Source organism: Oculina patagonica, chromosome 12, assembly GCF_052425735.1.
Source record: "Oculina patagonica isolate OP01 chromosome 12, crgOcupat, whole genome shotgun sequence".
NCBI classification, from domain to species: domain Eukaryota; kingdom Metazoa; phylum Cnidaria; class Anthozoa; order Scleractinia; family Oculinidae; genus Oculina; species Oculina patagonica.
In genome coordinates, this window is record NC_135769.1 from 24,279,137 (window position 1) to 24,298,952 (window position 19,816).

Consider the following 19,816-nt stretch of genomic DNA (forward strand, 5'->3'; position numbering starts at 1 on the left):
TTAGCAAATGAAACAGCAAAATATGCGTTCGACGCTTTGTTTTTGCGACGCCATATTTGAATTGTTATAGGTAGACCGCTGTTCAATGTGTTCAAGGCCGTATCGTTACGATTGCTCCACGAAAAAGCACGAAAAAAATACGGATATTTCCGACTACTGTCGGAGAAAACATTGCGCATATAATTGCGGCGTAAACAAATCGTTACACTCAAGCTGCGTTTTGTCTAGGCTCTGCGAGGGTCGGATATCAAGACCCAGGATTAAACAAAAGCCATATATACAGTGAATGCTTTCGAATTATATTTGAAGATGAAATACGAAAGAATTTTGCTGTCTTTGACTGAAATTCCACTCGAACTGCGTAGATACGATCGCATGTTGTAAAGCGGATTCATGCGACATTGCTATCAACGCGAGGTCTCGTCCCTAACGACCTAGGCTGATGACGAAATAGAATGGCAAGCATGTAGCAAACAAAATTTGGCCTAATTTTTAACCGCTCCTAAGCTAAAAGAAGCCCCCATCTCTTGCATTTGTTTTAACTTAAATAATATCTTTGAAAAGAGCGAGTTTTTTGGTATGGTTTATTTTTTACGTTTGTAATTTTTAAACGATGTAAGTGCTAGTGATTATTTATTCATGTTTTAGTTACGCAATCCATTGTTTGTGCGACGCTTTTTATAGATCGCCTTTCAGACACACGTGCGTTGAGATAAGAAAGCTGACATGTCACTTTTAAAATTGTTATATAACGTTTGTAAATGTGACAAGTCACGTTTTTTCCACGAGATCGCAAGTGATCACCCACAGCGGAAAGTAATCCCTTGAGAAATTAAAACAGTCCCTTGAGAGTTTACAAATATGTGGTTCCAAATTTTGTCCACATAACCCCTATTCTACGTTTTTAGCTTGTAAACAAGCAAAAACGTCGAAAAAACGTTAACATTTTGTGAGAATTACTTATTAAGCTTATGCTAAGCCCTTGTCGGGATTTATTTCCTTGTCGTTACAGTTTACACAGAATAATTCATGTAACAGATGCAGATTTCAGTGGAACGGTAATATCATTTAACTTAATTTGGCTCTTATCTTTCATGATCATTTCGCCATTTCGCCATTTCGTCATTTCGCCATTTCGTGTTTTAAACACGCCCGCCAAATTAGTAGCACTTGAAAAAAAGAAGTTAACGTGCTCCCCTGCTGAGAAGATAGTTCACGGCTTCAGCATGACCACGAGCTGCCGCGATCGTCAATGGAGTGTCACCATTATTATCTTTGGAATTGACATCAAGGCCACGTGATAACATTGTCTCGATGATGGCGACATTACCACCCACTGAAGCCTTGTGAAGTAAATTTCTTCCATACTGCCCTGTCAGAGACAGGTCTGCTCCTTTGTCTAAAAGATAGTTTACGGCCTCCATCTTGCCACAGAAAGCAGCAATCATTATTGGAGTGTCACTATTACTATCTTTTGAATTTACATCAAGACCACGTGATAACATTGTCTCGATGATGGCCACATTACCACCATCTGAAGCATGGTGTAGTAAATTTCTTCCAAACTTGCCTGTCAGAGACAGATTGGCTCCTTTGTCTAAAAGATAGTTTACAGCCTCCATCTTGCCACACAAAGCCGCAATCATTATTGGAGTGTCACTATCACTATCTTTTGAATTGACATCAAGACCACGTGATAACACTGTTTCGATGATGGCGACATTACCACCATATGAAGCATTGTGTAGTGAGTTTCTTCCATACTGCCCTGTCAGAGACAGATCGGCTCCTTTGTCTAAAAGATAGTTTACGGCCTCCATCTTGCCTCCCCTAGCAGCAATCATTAATGGAGTGTCACCATAACTATCTTTTGAATTGATGTCAAGGCCACGTGATAACACCATTTCGATGATCGCGACATTTCCACCCTGTATGGCAGAGTTCAGTAACTTCCAATCTTCATTTTCAGTTGACTGAGTTTCACCTTTGTCTGGATTTACACCAATAGTTGTCTGATTGATTGTTGGGACAACGGAACCTGGTGAATTACTCTGCACTAAACCACGTCCTAATTATTAAAAACAAAAAAGGAAATGAGCAAAGTCTTGAGTCTAGATGAAAATGTTTCATTAAACCAGCCTCTAAATACTTGCATTTGTTGTTAAATTGCATTTCCCGTTGCTTGATTAAGTGTTTCTCAATTATCAACAACTAGGAGATTAAAGGAGCTACCTTTGTTACATATTTTCCTGGCCAGAAACTTAATTTCGCGAACGTGAAAGAAGCAAATTTCACGAGACCCAAAATTTGCGATTTGGCAGAAAAATCGCATTAAAAGAAATTTTGTGACATTTACCAAAGAGGGACAAACGTATATAGCCTCAGAATCAGCGTAACCGATTTTAAACCCACATCTTACGATAACATTGAACAGAACAGTAACAAAATAAAACATCAAACAGGTTGAAATGTGCAATTGTGACCCGGGGGGAGGGAACTCTCATATATGGCCTATATAGGTATGTGCCGCGGGATAGGGTATGGTTTTTTGAGGTTCTCGGTCCTTTAATGGGGTACCATTTTTGCTCCTTTTGGCATTGTGATCCCGGGGTGAGATAGGGTACCTAAATTCTATCAGCTAAAATAAACGCCCAGCTTAAAACTGGGTGTCATTTTTCGGGTTTGGGATTTAAAAATATTATCAATTTTCGCATTCTTTCTCCTAAAATAGGGTCAGGGTTTAAGAACCTTCGCAGCACCCCTAGCCAAAATTTATGGGAGTACCCACCCCAGGAATTGCAGACAACGTTCAGTTTGGGTTTCTTTTTGCTATTACAGAAATTAAGTCCCGTGAAAATAAGCAACAATAAGATATGCCACGAACGGTGTAACTAAAAAAAAGCCCAAATAGCCAATTTTTCATGTTTGCCACTCGTAGCCTGTCTTAATCTAATTGTTAACCATCTTTGATTACTTTCAGTTAAATATTACCTCTTGGGGGGCTTTTTTTTTACATTTACAACTATCATTGCAAGGTTCCCTTTAATTTGAAAGGAATATTGTGAATCAAAAAATGACTTAAAATATTGTGACAGCTTGTTTAATAGAAAAAAACATGTTAACTAATAAATCGGTTTAATTTTGCCTCTGGCAACTTGAACAAAACAAGTTTGACTTTAACTTTGTTGATTTATTTACTGATAGTAAAATTACAGCTTTCCAACCTACGTACTAAGCGCTCTACATTTAAACATTTAAACTGGCAAGGCCAGATATCAAATGCGAGGGCGCAGAGGGCCTCACTTGTTTGCCTGCCAAACAGACAGGAGGGTGGGGTCACCCACTACCTCAACTATTACAACAATGCCCCTTGCTCAAATATGCAATAGTGTTTATAATGGGTGAATGAAAACAGAGTTCCCAGAGAGGTAGTGGTTTACTGGGAGGGTGGGGTGCCACTTCCTAGTTGTATGACTGGTCAACAAGGGTAATTTGCAGGCATATTGTAAAACAGGAGTGGATTGGACAGGACTGGACTGGATTTGTAAAACATGGATTTAATTGTAAAGGGTGGATTTGTAAAACAATTTCATTTTGGCCTTTACCAGAAGAAGACAGTAAATGCCAGCCTCGTCCCCAGGCCATACCGCGCTATGCGAGTGAGCGGAGGAGGACTGGAACCGAGCGCGATAGGTCCTAGGCGAACTTCCCCGACAAGCTTGGCGGGTGACGTCACATCCAAATTCGCCGGGGACGACTGGGGACGAGGCTGAGTAAATGCATAAACTTAAGCCTGAGATGCTTGCCTTCACAAGTGTGTTATCGAATTTTTAGATCTGCTTCCAAAAAGAGTTATAATAATTCAAAGCTCCGGGCGACATGCTTTTCTTGGATGGAAATAGTGTAAAGCTCTTAGATTTTTAAAATGAAAAAACAAATTCGAAATAGCCCGGAACACTTCTAACTCTGGAAGGGAAGCCTAAAGTATCATTGGGTTAAATTTTATGATTCTACGATAAAGACGCTCAAAGAAGGCAAATTCTAGAAAATTTAAACCAACACGTTCTGAAAGTGTTGTTTGGATTGTCACCAAACACACCAGTCAGCTTCAATATGCTGTACCGTTTACTGGCAATGAGACTAACTGAGCTAACAGCCATAATTTTTTTTATTATCTACAGTCGAACCCTTGTAACTTGAACTCTCTCGCTAACTCAAACCAGAAGTCCCATTTCCCTTGTATTTGATCCCACTTTTCAGTAATTTTTACTCGTTATACTCGAACTCGGATAACTTGAATTCCCCGCTAACTCAAACTAAATTCTGTACCCCTTAAACATAATTAACCCTGATAACTCGACTCCTGGTTTATGCAACTTGCCATGGATGCTCCTTTGAGCATCCCATCTAGCTCTTCTTGCTGTGTAATCATCAGATTTTAACACTAAAACTAACACTACAGCAACTTGATTATAATTAGTGCAACAAACAGATCATGTATGACAGTCATTTCCTGATCTTATGAGTCAAACAAACATGGCAAATTAAAATATTCAATCGACCCTGATAACTTAAACACCCACTTACATGTACTTACCGGGTAGACTGTAAAACAGTCGTTTTTTTTCTAAAGTCGTTGGAAAAAGTGCTTACTAAAGGTGTGAAGCGCCAAACGTTGAGGTGCGAAGCACTGATCGTCTCGCGAGCCTCGTACACCCGTCTCTCCCCAGTCACAATTACAGTTTTGGCATTGGCTTCAGACCTCTCGCTCACTTTCAAAGACCGAGCGCGTTCACAAATAATATGACTGTTTTGCACGTCTACCGCTTACTTAAAATGGTATTCATTTCCCTTCAGAGTTCAAGTTACCAGCAGGGTTCTACTGTATTTACAACGTTTTTTCTTTTGTCATCGCAAAACACATGATTACAAATCAATTAACAAAGTGTCCAATGTGTTTTGAAAAGACTAGGATGCATTTCAAGGACAAGAAAAAGTTACATTAAGCCGCATCCTACTTTGCCTGCAAATAGAGCCATTAATGACCTCTAATCACCCATGGCCAAACCAGTGGGATCCCACTACCCAAGCTATATTTAACACTTATTCACCGAAGTGGAGGTGAATAGTGGTGGATATTCACCAAGCCGCAAAGCGCGCGAGGTAAATATCCACTTCATTCACCAACACTGCTCAGGTAAATAATTGTTTTAGTATATACCACACAAGTTTAATAACTAGGGGACCAAAACATCACATTCAGTAAACAAAGCCATGCGCAAAGGCAGTTTGTTTCTCTTTAGCTGCTCGGAGGTGAATAGTACTTTGCTAACGAATCACCTCCATGTCAACCAGTCAGCGCATGTGAAAAGCACTATTTACTTGTGTGGGAACGTATACAAAACATGGACCCGGGTCCATGGACCACCCCTGTGGACCCGGTCCATGGACCACCCCTAATTTTCGAAAGAAAATCAAAGTGTAGAATGGGGACAGGGTATATATTGAATTGACGGCAGGTACTAAAACCCAAAACAATGAAATGAAACCACCGAAACGAAATGACCAAAACCAAATTAGCCAAACCACTGAAACGACCAAAACGAAACAGCCGAAACGGTTAAAACAAGCGAAACAAAACAATCACTGAGACCATTACCATTTAATAGCGAGAGCTAACCGTAAACAGGCTAACCTGTGTGGTATTCAGGCTAACCAAAGTGCTATTGAGGCTATCCGGAGTGCTAATTAGGCTAATAAGATCACAATATTGTCAAAATATTGTGAAAAACTGTGTAGCGCATATTAGGCTAAGCTAGGCTAACTGGAGTGGCCAATCGGAGTGGAAGGCATGGAAGGTGCTCTCCGGTTTATAGCCTGAATAGCACTCCGGTTAGCCTAACTAGGACTCCGGTTAGCCAAACTAGGACTCCGGTTAGTCTGTTTACGGTTAGCTGGTAAAGGTTTTGCTTGTTTCGGTGATTTTGCCTTGCTGTCTTTGTCACTCGTGTCAGCTGTTTCAGTTGTTTCGGCGGTTTCGTTTTAAGTGGTGGTTTAGCTTGTTTTGGTCGTTTCGTTTCGGTGGTTTCATTTCGTTGTTTTGTGTTTTAGTACTTGCCATCAATTCATACCCTGTCCCCATTCTACACTTTGATTTTCTTTCGAAAATTAGGGGTGGTCCACAGGGGTGGTCCATGGACCGGGTCCACAAGGTGGTCCATGGACCTGGGTCCATGTTTTGTATACGTCCCTTGTGTGGTATATACTAGTACTAAATTTATATACCGGGTATATGTTGCTATTTGTTTATATATCTCATGTATGTTGAAAATATGAGGAAAATTCTGCAACAATGCTTGAGCAAAATCAATGAAACTCAAATAATTGCAAATGTTAAACCAACAATCAACACGCTGAGGTAACACTTGCAAACTTTTGAATTGTAGTGAATTAATTGCTGCAGGATGACACTCTCTGGCATTTAATTCCCAACTGCAGGAGGTCTGGTTTAGCTAACAGTTTGACACCTTTGGATAATGATTTTTGTGGCAACACAAAAGAAAAATGTCTGATAACAGTATGAATGGAAAAAGATTTGGAGTACCAGGTTATTTTTGTTCACTAAATATCAAACTTTTGAAACATTTGACCCATGAACCTAACCATGTTGAAGTTTCTGTTGCAAATATGAAATTAAGTTGAAGCCTGTTAATCACGATTAATAGCAGGAATCTGAGTAATGTCCTACAAATCCACCTTTACAACAAGCACTTCCATGTTCTACAGATCCAGTCCAGTCCATTCTAATCTACTCTGAATGCTTTTTTACAATATGCATAATTTGTAAACATGAAATAAAGTGAACCTTAAATATATAAGAACATTTTTAAATAATTATGAAAAATGGAAAGTTATATTTTAATATCCTTAAACATGTTGGTACCATTTGAACTGGTCAAACAAACAGCTTCAATCTATTCTTGTGTTGGGTCCTATGCAGTGCTCTAATTGCAAACACTACAACAATACTGACAACAGCTTTTGATAGCAATTAAGCTTCCTCCTCATTTAATATTAAACTGAGGGCATAAGTTCAGCCTTAAGGTTACTATTTTTATGTTGCAAATAGCTAAATAGCCAAACTAAATATAATTAGGTTGCCCTAAAATGTAGTAGTCTAAAGATAACACAATAATAATTATACAGTACATTTTTATAGAAAGAAATATAGAAAAATATTTCAAAAGGGCACTCATAGTTTTCAAAGGGTGTTGGGTAAAGAGTTACAAACAAACAGTGAACATTACCTGTTACTAACTTGTGTTTGTCAGTTGTGTCCTTTGTGTCAGTAATCTCAAGTCTTTCTACCAGAACAGCTGCACTTTCACCTAAATTGTTCAAGATAAACAGACAGTAATATCATTCATGGTGAACATTGTATATGTTGTAGATTAAACTGTTTTCTAGTTAATTTGTTTCCAACATAGTTCAAGCAGGGCCGTACCTAGGATTTCTTGTCTGCGGGGGCAAACTCCGCTAAACCCTGCTGTGGGGTTAACTCCAATACAGATACAAGAAATAGCCCAGCAAAATCAAACGGGTTGTTAAAAATTTAGTTTTCCTGGTGGGGGCAACTGCCCCCCCCCCCCCCACACCCGTGTGGTACTACTCTTTCTAGGGCAAAGGGCGCATAGGGCGCCAAACGCATGCGCAGTTTAGTCAACATTTTTTCTGGAACTCTCAGCGGGACGCCGCCTGTATTGCGTGTTTGCGGTAGGATTCCTGCAGACTCTGTGGCACCAAGTGAAAACCGCAAATTATGCGCAGTCACTTTCGTAATTAGGAATGCAAAAACTTGCAACGAGATTTTCGGCTTGAAACTCCTGATAACCAGGAAACAAATATCCTAGCTGTACTGCGTTTTAAAAAACCTCTCGAAAGAGATGTTTTTTGATAAGATTTGTTCCTTACCTTTTGAGAAACGTCTTTCGTGCGGCTTAAACTGTAAATTAATTTAATTAAAGTGAAATAATTGGCTTTATTATTGAAAGGAAGACAAATGCTATCGATGTCGTCGTAAAACAAAACAAAAACGAACAAATGTATCACGTTACGGCATTTTCAAGGAACGTTAGCGTAAGAAAAACCCGGGAAGGAATACAAGTGGTGTTTCAACGTCTAATTGAAAGTAAAATAAAGCAAAAAAAACAAACATTAAACATAATACTTTCAATTGTCGACTCCATTGCATTCTGCACTGTCCTTTGAGTCTCTGAGTTTCACTTTAAAAACACTTGCAGGGTGTCAAGTGACAAATGGCACTTAGAAAATAGGAAAATAGGAATGACAATGTCCAAAAAATAGGAAATAAATAGGAATTCTCACCCCAAAATAGGAAAAAATAGGAGGATTTCTTTGAGTTCTATCCTCTTAACACTCCCAACAGCAAACTTTGTTTCACAACCCAACGCTTTAATATTTAACAGGCACAATGGCATACATCCACAATGTATTGCCGTATAAACAAATGTTACCTAGCACAACTCATCCTACAACAATTACCAGATTCCAAATTTCATTAGATACTTCACAAGATGCCTTTACTTTAAGTCATTAGACCTTTCAAACTGTGAGAATGAAAAGCTAATTTTTTTACAAACCGAAACAATATAATGTTCACTTTCACCAAATGTATGTCTTTCTTACAATAAAAGCCAACCATGACTTTGAAAAATCAACAATCAAAAAGTCCAACACTATACTGTTTTGGCTCTTTTAGCAGATTGGGTAACCTTAGCTTTGCTCTCGTTTTTGGCAGCATTTGCTGTTGAGGACATGGCCTTTTCTAACAGTTTGTGCTGTTTGTCAGTCAACAGTTTTCTCTTTTGTCCTATTTTCTCCAAGCTTTGCATTGCTTGGTCTTAGCAGTGTCAAGCATCATTGTGGCTACATTAACAGTTTGTTTGTTGACAGCTGTTGCTGAAAGGGCATCATTAGTTCATCAGCCGCTTTCAAGTCTGCTTTTACTACTTCTTCCTCTCGCATCAGAGTACTGTATCCATAGGCGTACGGGCAATTTTTTGCCAGGGGGGGCGGCGAGACATTTGCCCAAAAAAATTTCGCAAGTTGCCCAAATTTTTACGAAACAGTCGAGAAGAAACGAGAGTCATACGATGCACTAACATAGGCTTACAAATGAAGTGAAAAATTCTTACATAATAATCTATCATATGAGCTCATAAAACACGTTAAAAGAAATACCGTAAAGACTCGTGTATAAGCCGCACTCGTAGATAAGCCGCACCCCCAAATTTCAAGCATGATTTTGAAAAAAAAATAAAACCTGGCGGAAAAATGCCCAGTTGATTGTAAAAAAATGCTGGATTATGAGGAAATTTCAACAATCAATAAAGCTAAAGTTGATTCCTTGAGCCTTTCCGATCGATGTGCAGGATGTACTATAAACACATAAACGGAAAACACTTCAGTCTTACCCAGAATTTTAGAACTTTATAGAATAAACATCATTTCTGCCAACTTTAACATTTTTTATCTTTTTCTGCCATTCGTTGACAGGTATTTCTTCGTTCATCGCAGTTTTTGCATCAAATTTTGCACCTGATTTTGCGCTGTGTTCGTGAAAGCGTTCGTAGCTTAGTAACCAGGCACTAGTATCCAGGCCCATCGCCAAGAGACACGTGGAACGCCTGGGGGTTTAAAATTATTCACGGACGAAAAGCTTGGTTTTCGTCGCTGTTTTGAGAGGAAAAACTTTTTCAAAATGATCAGTCTCCTTGTTATTTTTGTTTATGAGGATAGTAAAGAGCTGCTTTGTCGTTTATAAGGAGCAATTTTTCAGTTTTATGCGCAAAAAAATGCGCAGAAGATGCAGAGGATGCAGTGTGAGCGATTTATACAGATTTATGTGGACCCGCACGGCCGCACCACCGCATCCTGTCAGATGCCCTGTAAAATTGCATGCAATGGTCTCGTAGATAAGCCGCACCCACAATTTTGAGCCCAAAATTTCGGCAAAAAAGTGCGGCTTATACACGAGTTTTTACGGTAGCTGTCCCTACTATTTCGACGGCCGAAGATATTAACAATACAATCCATGTCATTGTTGACTACAGAGTTGGAATATGCCCGTACAAAGTGAAAGTTTTTGATCGTTCTACCTTTTCCAAAAACAAATAATAACAAAAGAGAGGCGGCCCCAAAAAAATGAAGCGGGAGGGGACGAGAAACATTTGTTTTGTAATTTTACTTGGCCTTATTGGCCTTACTACACGTTGTCACCCCGTCAGGTGCTGCGGAGGTAAGTTTTCAATCTGTGCAACCCACTGAATGATCGTTCTGCAGAACACGATGTACGTAGCAGGTATCACTACATGGATATGAACCACGTAAGGAAACTCTGAAAACTTATCAAATAGATCATTCTCTTGCATTGCCTCCAGCATTTCTGAAACAGTCATGAAGTCTAACACGATGAAAACTCGCGCGCATTTTCTGCTCGGCTTCCAGAATCTCGCCGTCGATTTTGTAAAATTTGGCAACGCGGAGAAGCTTTCTTTATCATGTGTTTAACTGTGACAGATATTTGCAGTACAGTGCCCAACAGTAAAAAAAATTACAAATAATATTATGTATATCAACACATGACCCCTAAGAAACCACTGTGCTAAGAAACCACTGCCTCATGTGAGTTTAACTGCTTTAACTCGCTGACTTCAGGTTAAAATAGAAAATATCTATCTCTTCGAAGAAAAAACTTCTTTTAAAACGGGCTTTGCCCAAATTTCTCTTGCTGCCCAAAAAATCTGAGTTGCCCAAAATTTGGGGGGGCTGCAGCCCCCCCTGCCCCCCCAGCCCGTACGCCTATGACTGTATCCTCACTATCTTGCATGCTATCAAAAGCACTGAGAAGGTCTGGGCACAAGTTTCAGAAGAAAATCACTCATAAAGGCTTCAAAGCGGTCTTTTTTGACATGAAGTTTCAGTTTTTTGTAGAATTTATCAATTTTATTGACAACTTCATTTCAAATATTTCACAATGTTTCTGTGTACCTGAGAAAACCCTAAAAAATAGGAAAAAATAGGAATTTCATGAAAAAATAGGAGAAAATAGGAGGCAGGCCAAAAAATAGAAAAAAATAGGAAAAAATAGGAACTTGACACCCTGCACTTGATGAAATTGTAAATATTCGTATGTAAATGATGAATGCTTAGCAGCCAAGCTTTGAAATATAGAGAGGAGTCTGGGCATCACAAAACAAACATGGCGCATTTTTTTTTTTGAAAGAAACCACGTTTTCTAGAAACTGCTACCCACAACAGGAAAAAAACTTCATGCAGAATAGGAGTTTGATAATCCAATAGATGCATTTGCTGTCTAGGTAAATAAAAAAGCGAAGGGGTCAGTCATTTGCCTTGTGAGTACATGCGATTATCTTCAGTTGGTATATTTTCTTGCACGCAGTGGAAAGACATGCCTCAAAGTGAACACGACTGGCAGGCTTTACTGCAAACAGCTTTGCAGAGGAAAGAAAAGGCAGTAAACAACAAAAATGTTTTCAGGTTGTTTATGTATGTTTATTCAGTGAAGTCTCGAGGTTTTTTATGAATATTAATTAGGTTTTTGAGAACTCCACCAAACAAAGAGCCACATCCCCGATATTTGACTTAAATTTTAAATAAAAAGGTGCGGCTTATACACGGATCTTTACAGTACTAAGTCTCATCCAATAATTGCTAATTATCCATTTGAGACTCTACTAGTTGATTTTTTTTAATTTGGAGACTTTTTGTGTACAATATTTAAGAAATAGAAAACATGTTCCGTGTTTCTATCGAGTTATAGAAACACGAGTGAAAGTTTGGGAGAACGAGAAATGCTGTGGGAACACGAGTCGATAGACGAGTGTTTCCACAGCTTTTTCGAGTTCTCCCAAACTTTCACGAGTGTTTCTTTAACTCGATAGAAACACGGGAAACATGTTTTCTATTTCTTTTAGAAAACAGCACAAAGTAAATAACGCACATCAAAGTAATATTTAGCGCTTCATTTAACATCAAAACGTAGATTCTCTTCACCTCGCGGTTTTACGTCATGAACATAATCAGCCAATCATAGTAAGGGAGTCGATGAACAGAAATAAATCAACTGTTCAACATTTGATTCAAGGCTAAAATTCACCATTTTTTTGGCCAAACAAACAAAGAAAAAAGGCCCCCAAGTTAACGTTATAATGAGAAATAACTAAGCCGATGGTTTAACTGAAGTCCAGCACTGGAAGGAGTCAAGAATTGTGGTTTTATTTCGCTTCATTGAACTAACCGAATGGTTTGACGACCGATGCTGTCGATCGAGCGACTCGAACCTTGGAGGTGAAGGTGCATTATTTTTCTGTTAAAAGAAGTTTGACTCGGCATTCTGAACGAATAACTTGTCCTGTTGAGGAGCTGTGAATAGTTCTGAAGTGCTGCAAAGCCTAGAATGGAGTGAAGTTGCGCCAATTCATATACTTCTTTGAAAGGTCAGCCGCTTCGATAATTTCTTTCACAGACTATTTTTGAATGTGTAGCGGGCTCTGTAAACATCTTACTCGCTTGTTTTCAAGTGTGCAAATATTTGTTTTGTCTTAACCTGGTTTTTGTCAGCTGTGACATTAAAATTTGGGACAATTCTTAGTTGTTATTTTTGCATTGCTTATTTCAGCGCCGTGAATATTGATTGCCGTGTCTACGACAACTGTCTGTGTCTCCATCGAGTTATAGAAACACAATTTTTAACCAATCAGCGCACGTATTTACTTTGTGCTATTTTCTAAATACAGCTATTTCGAGAAACGTTGTCGGAAAAAAGCACAAAACTGCACAAGCCAATCCCTAAAGGTAGTATGGGTAGACGTATTGAGCTACTGCACGTGTTGAATACTAATGAGATATAACAACAAAATAAGCGCAATTTTCAGGTTTTCTTTCTTTTCAGACATGTAGAAACAAGGTACGTTTAGACCCTCTGAAGTTCAGAAGAATTTTTCCTCACTCAAAGACATGCGACAGTAAAAGTAAAGCTACAGATATAGGCCATCTGAGAAGAAAAACAAATTCTCCACGTGCAAAAATACAAACATGTAAATTTCCTCTAGGCCAATATGCAAAATTCCAGTGAATACCCAGACCACCTTTCGGTCTTGTCGTGTGCACTTTGATGTTTTTTTTTCCGACAACCTTTCTCGAAATAGCTGTATAAGGCACAAGAATTGAGAAGGCTTTATCCTGAGACAACATATACATCAAAGTGTGAAAGGAAACTACTGTCCGTATAAATACAGTCATGTTTTTTTATAATCATTCAAGTCCTGAACATGATTAATTATGATTAGGCCTGAGGTTGTGTTTTCTTCACAGGTGGATTAATTAAAACACACTACACAGAACTATTTTGCATTCTAAACTTCAGTGCAATGCAAGAAAGCAAGGTATTTTCAATATTTTCGGCCCTAAGTTGAAACTGAAAAATGAAGTTGAATCCTTGGCCAACCAGCCAGTACAGCTGTATGGTTTTCTTGTCCCCCAAAAGCAGTTAAAAGTAAAAGGCCTAGGGTCTCATTATATGCAACCAGGAGCACAGCCTTTGCCAAGTAAAAGTGTCTTCAGATCTAATGGTGTAATTAACTTTTGTGGATTTTTTTCTACCTTGAATTGATATCATTCCAAAACAATTTTTTATAATACCTAATTTAAGCAACAAAAATTTTCTATTTTCAGTGTTTGACCTGTTGAACTCTGGTAATTTCTAGCAAAGCCACATCAGTGTCAAATTTGGACATTACAATCCTTAACCTAGTTATCTATAATAATAAAAATAATTTAAGAAATTATATTGCGCTTTTTAACATATAAATGAGCAAAAGCGCATTACAAAATTAAAACTTAAAAATATTAAAATATACTAACTATATACATTATGGGACTGCAATGACTGCTGGGGCTGCAAAGACGCTCTTGGGTCAATTATACATTATCATTCATTATCTTACACTCTGCCATTCATAAATTGTCCAGAAAGATATGCCATCAGATTCCCATACAGTGCTATTTTATGGGGGTAGCAAATGGGGTGTTGTCATCCCATTTCACGCACAAATTTTAACCAAATTCACATGTCATGTATACTTGAAACAGCAGAATTTACCAATTACATGTCTTTTCTAGCTATTTTCACGTGTCACAGTCTAATTTTTGCCCTATTTTCACCCGTCATGATTTAATTGTTAGCCTTTTTATGTGTCACGCATAAACCCTATGCTACCCTCTTTTATGACCAGAAAAACTAATGCTCTGCTCCGAATGGGGCCGTGGAGCGGTTTGTGTGTCTCAATGACCCCTACTTTTTGCTTTGAGAGGAAAAATCCTCAACACGTGTGGGTGACATGAGCTACTTGTTAGCCAGAAATACTGATCAACTGACCAATAAACTCACACAGAATGCTCACAAGATTAAACATGGCGGCTTCCAAATCAAACTTGCTTAGAACTTTCCTCACTGTCTCTGGTGAAATGTGCAGTGAGTAAATGGCTGCATGAGCAAATGGGCATGTGAGGCGAATAATGACATAACTTTTCACCCATTCCTCCCACAGAATTTTTGCATAAATCCGATCTTACTCCTTAGAAATCCACAATTTATTGTTCATTTCTCACCTCTAAAAATTTCAACTGTTTCTCAACAGGGGGGTGGGGGGGGTGCCATATTTAATGCCATAGCCGTATTTTAAAATTGCTCCGATTCATTTCTGATACATTTGTAAACAGTAGTGTATAAAAACTTTCAAACATGCTTTGTCTACATACCATCGGCCTTATTGTCCACAGATGCTGTTAAAAAAGCCTGAATCTTCTGTGACAGATCCACTCTGCCAATTGTTTCGAGCAAATCCTGCAGAAGAGAGAGATTCCGCGGACCAATTCTTCCGTCTTGCTCGAGAACGTCAAAGAAGTGCAACCCAGTGGATATTTTTTCTCTTGTTCCGCGCGGAATGAAATCGACCCCAGCGAGATTTAACATTTCAACCTCTTTGCTAGAAAGGCCAAACGATAAATCAACTAAAAGCTTTCTGTAAGGGCTCAAACAGCCTTTTTCTTCAACAGACGACGCCATCGTCGTGCAAAAGTCAAAACGCAAAACGCGGATGTTAGGGGAGTGGCATCCTCGTACCCAGGGTCTTCGTTCCCTTTGACCCGCGGTTTCTTCAAGCCTGCGCAGAAGGGACGAAGACTCGAGGTACGAGAATGGAGTCATTCTCGTCCCCATAGCCCTTATTTCGTTTCTCTTAGCCGGCTGGGCCTTGGCACGAGAAAACAAAGGCTATGGGAACTTATGGGAACTTATGGGAACGAGAATGGAATGGAGTGGCCACATTTATATTCTCGTCCCAGAGCTCTCGCTTTTGGGTCACGTGGTCAGCGAACGCCTGCCCAGAAGGGATACTCCTGGGATTTAACCCTGGGATACCCCTGAGATATGGTGTAACCACAAAATACAGCATTTATTGAAGTCAGTGAAGTCATTCACAGTTCTGCTCACGAACCATTTTTTCTTCTTACGAAGCTTTTCTGGGGTGGAAGAGGAATAACGGAATAAGAATAATGGTTATTTTTTAGCTGGAATAATGGCTTTATTTTTCTAGGAATAATGGAATAACGAGTTTCGGAGGGAATAAGTTTAAAATGATTGAAAATGAAGCGAAGAGCCGATATAACAGCATAAAACAGTTTCATTCCGTTTTGCGATTTTGCAAACCACTGCGTGGTGAGTGTGAGAACGCTGTACCCTATGATCGCAGTCTTCCATTCAGGCCCATAGCCATGTGCTCGCTCGTCGACGCTCGCGTCATCACACAAGACTCAGAACAAGACTCGACAAGACCACGGCCGGATCAAGGTTGTTCAATTCAAAAGGTCAGTCCTATTGTCTTTCTAAACAATGGAAATAGTTATAAAAGAATGAACACTTCTAAGACATCTTATTTCACATTTCTCATTGCTGGAGAGAATTTCTATATCTGTGGACCGTTCGCAATGCGGCTGTTTTTCTCCAAGATATTGAATTGAAGCTTGCGGCAGTCGCTTTGCATTGCTGACTTCGATTAGTTTCAGTGACTTTTAAAAGGCATTGTCGTTCTTTCTAAATATTCTTCCATTAAATCGTTACCTTACTTGTCACTCAATTTTTGTTTTTTTTGATACTAGCCGGCTGATGTATGCTAGAGTATGTTTGTAATTTGTTTTTTGGTGGGGAATGGCATTTGATTTTAGATGATTTTTTTTATTTTTTTGTGCGATAATGGCTTGATTAAAAGCGATTTTATATATTTGCTAAAACGGTTTTTATACTTGTTAAAACGGAGGCTGTGATATGTCCATTTGTTCTCCGAGCGATTCCTGGTATATCCTCCCTAACGATTCTTTCGAAACAATGTTTTTGTACGCACCGCAACAGTGGCTTTTGGTTGACGCAAGTATTCTCGTTGAGTTGTGTTCAGATCGTCAAGATTCTGCTAAGTCTCACTTTCAGGTCAAAAATAACATTTTCGCGGCAGAAACAAATAAGAATTATCATGCTGATCTTAATTACGTGGATGTTAAAAATATGATTTAAATAATTCGAAGATTATTTAACAAAAGCCTATAAAAAGTACAGATAATAGTGATAATAGCTTAGTGAGCTCACTAAGAGAATAGTTATCGGTATAGATTGATAAAGAAAAAAACACGCATGTCTGCACTCAGTAAGTCTGTCATTCTCGTCAGGGGCACAGTGACACACCAGTTAGAGAGTTCATGCATGATTATGAGGACGAACGTAGGGTGAAAGCGCGCGCGGGGAGACGTTATATTAATCTCGGTATCCGTTCTGTTCTGTAACGAACTGTTCAACGAAAACCCAACCCAGGGTGAATCTCTCTAACCACGTTTCAAACTTTGCCGGTGTTTATGGTCGAAGTGTTCGCCAGAATTCTGTTCGGGAAAAAACGAAGGAGGAGACATGCCATCTTCCCTACGAGGTGTCGTTCTGTCTTCAAGCTGAAAAATCGGGAACAGTAGTCCATACCCAGTCGATTGCCACCGATGGTGGAGGTGGCATTGTAGAGGAAGGTGATGACAGGGATGATGTTCTAGGAGTGCGTCAAAGTTTAATAATGCCTTATAACGTGCTGTTTTCGAAAGGTGATGTAGTGGCTGTCAGGCATGCTAGAAAAAGGGAACAGTGGGGATTTTTCCTGGCATTGTTGAACAAAGACCTAGTTGTAAAGCAAAGATCATCCGTTGACATTATTTTCCTAGATGGAGCTATGGATATCACATGGCTTGAGAATTCGTCTTCAGATGACATATTTTTCTTTCGCGAAGGAAATAGGGACACGCATAATTCGCCATACACCGTCATTGACAAAGTTGACGTAGGATTAGGTGAAGATGATCAAGGGAGATTTTACATCATTTGCCAGGCAGACGTTGACAGACTCGAGAGGCAGTTGAAAGGAGGTCCAAATAGCGACGTCGCTTCAGAATCATCCGATGATGAAGAAAACGGTGAGCCCGAGTCATTCGAACCAAGAGTTTCTGTAACAACTAGAAGTGGTCGCTTGACCTCGAGACTGAGGCTTTGTTGAGTATTTATTCAAAGTTTCTCGTGACAGTGTACATTACTTGTGCATCGATGAAATGGCAACACCAGGTCAGTCGAGAATACAGTATGAAACAAATGAGAATGGTCGTGGTGATGATTGTTGCGATCGGTAGAGTTTCAGTTATTTGACTTTAATTTATCGGATCTATAGGTTTCTTTGTCCACTCAGTTTTCGGTGGCTCGTCAAGATATGTACTGTGGAATGGTTTTTAAGGCTACTCAGTATTTTACGATTGAAGTTGTTAGCCGATTTTTTTGTCATGCAATTGCTATAATAGGATCAAAGGAAAGATTTTGAAAACTGTTTTGACTTTTATATCACGTTAACACGATACACGATGTCAATAGTCTGACTCCAGATTTGCCTAAGAGAGAGGCTGATAAGGACGACTATTCAGCTTGAGAACCGTTAGATGCTAATGCGGTAGGCGGCAACGACACGAAAAGTTAGTTACAAGTGCATGGGTTTTTACTGGTTTAATTTCTGACGATCAATGTTTAGATTTTGTCCTCGACTGTTGTTATGTTATCTACTTCATTGTGGCCGAAATCGCCGGATTCGAAACTAATATAAGCATTAACCTGTAGAGCGGAATCGTGTCTTTTTGATGTTCACAGCTAAGTTATACTAAAGAACGACGATTTATTGTTACCTAGTGGTTATAAATTGAACGCAGTCTTGTTTATATCCTAAAAAAATAACTGGAAAATAGTTAAAGGTAGAGGTTTGCCATATAATCGAATAAAAGCTACTGTTTTTGATATTCTTGAGTTTAAAATTAGCATAATCCAGATAACTCCAAGAATACTGCAGACGACTGTCAGTTAAACGAAGGTAAGTTAAGCTTATTTTTGCGGAATAAATAGACTTTGTCGAACGGAATTATGATCTTTTCGTGCCTGGAATAATGGAATAACGGAAATTTTTGAGTCGGAATAATGGAATAATCAACATCACATTATTCCTCTTCCACCCCCGAAAGCTTTGTTCTTATAATAGTCGCAATGCAAAACAATCTGTCAGCGCACATGACCTGAATCACGCGCTGAAGTCTGCAGTCACTTGTACGAACATGCTTACAAGGTAGGTTAATATTTTAATAATAATAATAATAATAATAATAATAATAATAATAATAAATATATTTTTATAGCGCCTATTTAAACAAAAGAGAAGCATTCTAAAGCTCGCATAGTTCGGCGATTGAAAATCGATATACGAACATGATCAACCCCGGGTGGGCTGCTCAGGTATATTTTGGGTGGGTATGTGCCGCCTGAATTTGCATTTAATCAAAGTCTCTTCGAGATATCGACGTTTTTGCATGAAGTATGAGTCGAAGGTTTATCCAGTCCTGTGCATTGTTCTTCGAACTTATCATTACAGTTTCTTTGTAGTTTAGTTTAACAATTTCCTATCTTCGCGGAGGAAATGCAGCCATATAATTTTGTCAAAAATGGCTCGTCCGCGCCGGGTATTTATACACATATTCCTTAACATTACACAAATAAACAGTGCAAGTTTCACCGAGATGTGACAATTCTATACTTTAAAATTGCAAGGACCTTTCGAGGCAGTCGATTACGGCACCGAAATTAGCAAATGAAACGCGTTTTGCACAGGGGACCCAAACGCTGTATTAGTTATTCATAATCTTAAAATAAAAAATGTTCTTATTTACCTGCGTTCCTGTGTCTTTTTTCATCGGTTTGGAGCGATTTGAATCAGAGCGAAGGCGGTTTACGTTGCGAGTCTCAAACGGTAATCAGTCTGTCGCAAAGTCAATACGACGCGCCTCAAGTTTCAGTTATTATTAACTCTAGTTACATAGTTAATGGCGTTAGTAACTAGAGTTAATAATAACTGAAACTTGAGGCGCGTCGTATTGACATTGCGACAGACTGATTACCGTTTGAGACTCGCAACGTAAACCGCCTTCGCTCTGATTCAAATCGCTCCAAACCGATAAAAAAGACACATTAACGCAGGTAAATAAGAACATTTTTTATTTTAAGATTATGAATAACTAATACAGCGTTTGGGGCCCCTGTGCGTTTTGTCTAGGCTCTGCGAGGGTCGGATATCACGACCCAGGATTAAACAAAAGCCATATA

The 19,816-nt window shown here is 39.0% G+C and overlaps 2 protein-coding genes across 3 annotated transcripts; one reads left to right on the forward strand and one right to left on the reverse strand.

Moving 5' to 3' along the window:
• Positions 1-1,171: 1,171 nt before the first annotated feature.
• LOC144632282 (uncharacterized) lies at positions 1,172-15,186 on the reverse strand. 2 transcript variants are annotated; one of them, XM_078490897.1, is made up of 3 exons: positions 14,863-15,186; positions 7,308-7,388; positions 1,172-2,056 (listed from the first exon to the last, which is right to left on the reverse strand). In XM_078490897.1, the coding sequence occupies exons 1-3, from the start codon at positions 15,167-15,169 to the stop codon at positions 1,185-1,187; spliced, it is 1,260 nt and encodes a 419-aa protein (XP_078347023.1). In that variant the 5' UTR covers positions 15,170-15,186; the 3' UTR covers positions 1,172-1,184. The 2 variants fall into 2 exon arrangements, with proteins under 2 accessions (XP_078347023.1, XP_078347022.1); XM_078490896.1 differs by having other exon boundaries at positions 1,172-2,068.
• Positions 15,187-17,140: 1,954 nt separating this feature from the next.
• Positions 17,141-18,589, forward strand: LOC144632338 (uncharacterized). The gene has a single exon (XM_078490968.1). The coding sequence runs from the start codon at positions 17,211-17,213 to the stop codon at positions 17,682-17,684; it is 474 nt and encodes a 157-aa protein (XP_078347094.1). The 5' UTR covers positions 17,141-17,210; the 3' UTR covers positions 17,685-18,589.
• Positions 18,590-19,816: the final 1,227 nt, after the last annotated feature.

What these genes read in the sequence shown, in the direction of transcription:
- LOC144632282 (XM_078490896.1), bottom strand. Translation starts at nt 15,169, where the DNA reads ATGGCGTCGTCTGTTGAAGAAAAAGGCTGTTTGAGCCCTTACAGAAAG. An exon ending in TGTGGACAATAAGGCCGATG is followed by an intron (nt 7,389 to 14,862) that starts GTATGTAGACAA and finishes TGAACAATTTAG; the next exon opens with GTGAAAGTGCAGCTGTTCTG. An exon ending in CAAACACAAGTTAGTAACAG is followed by an intron (nt 2,069 to 7,307) that starts GTAATGTTCACT and finishes TTTAATAATTAG; the next exon opens with GACGTGGTTTAGTGCAGAGT.
- LOC144632338 (XM_078490968.1), top strand. Translation starts at nt 17,211, where the DNA reads ATGCCTTATAACGTGCTGTTTTCGAAAGGTGATGTAGTGGCTGTCAGG.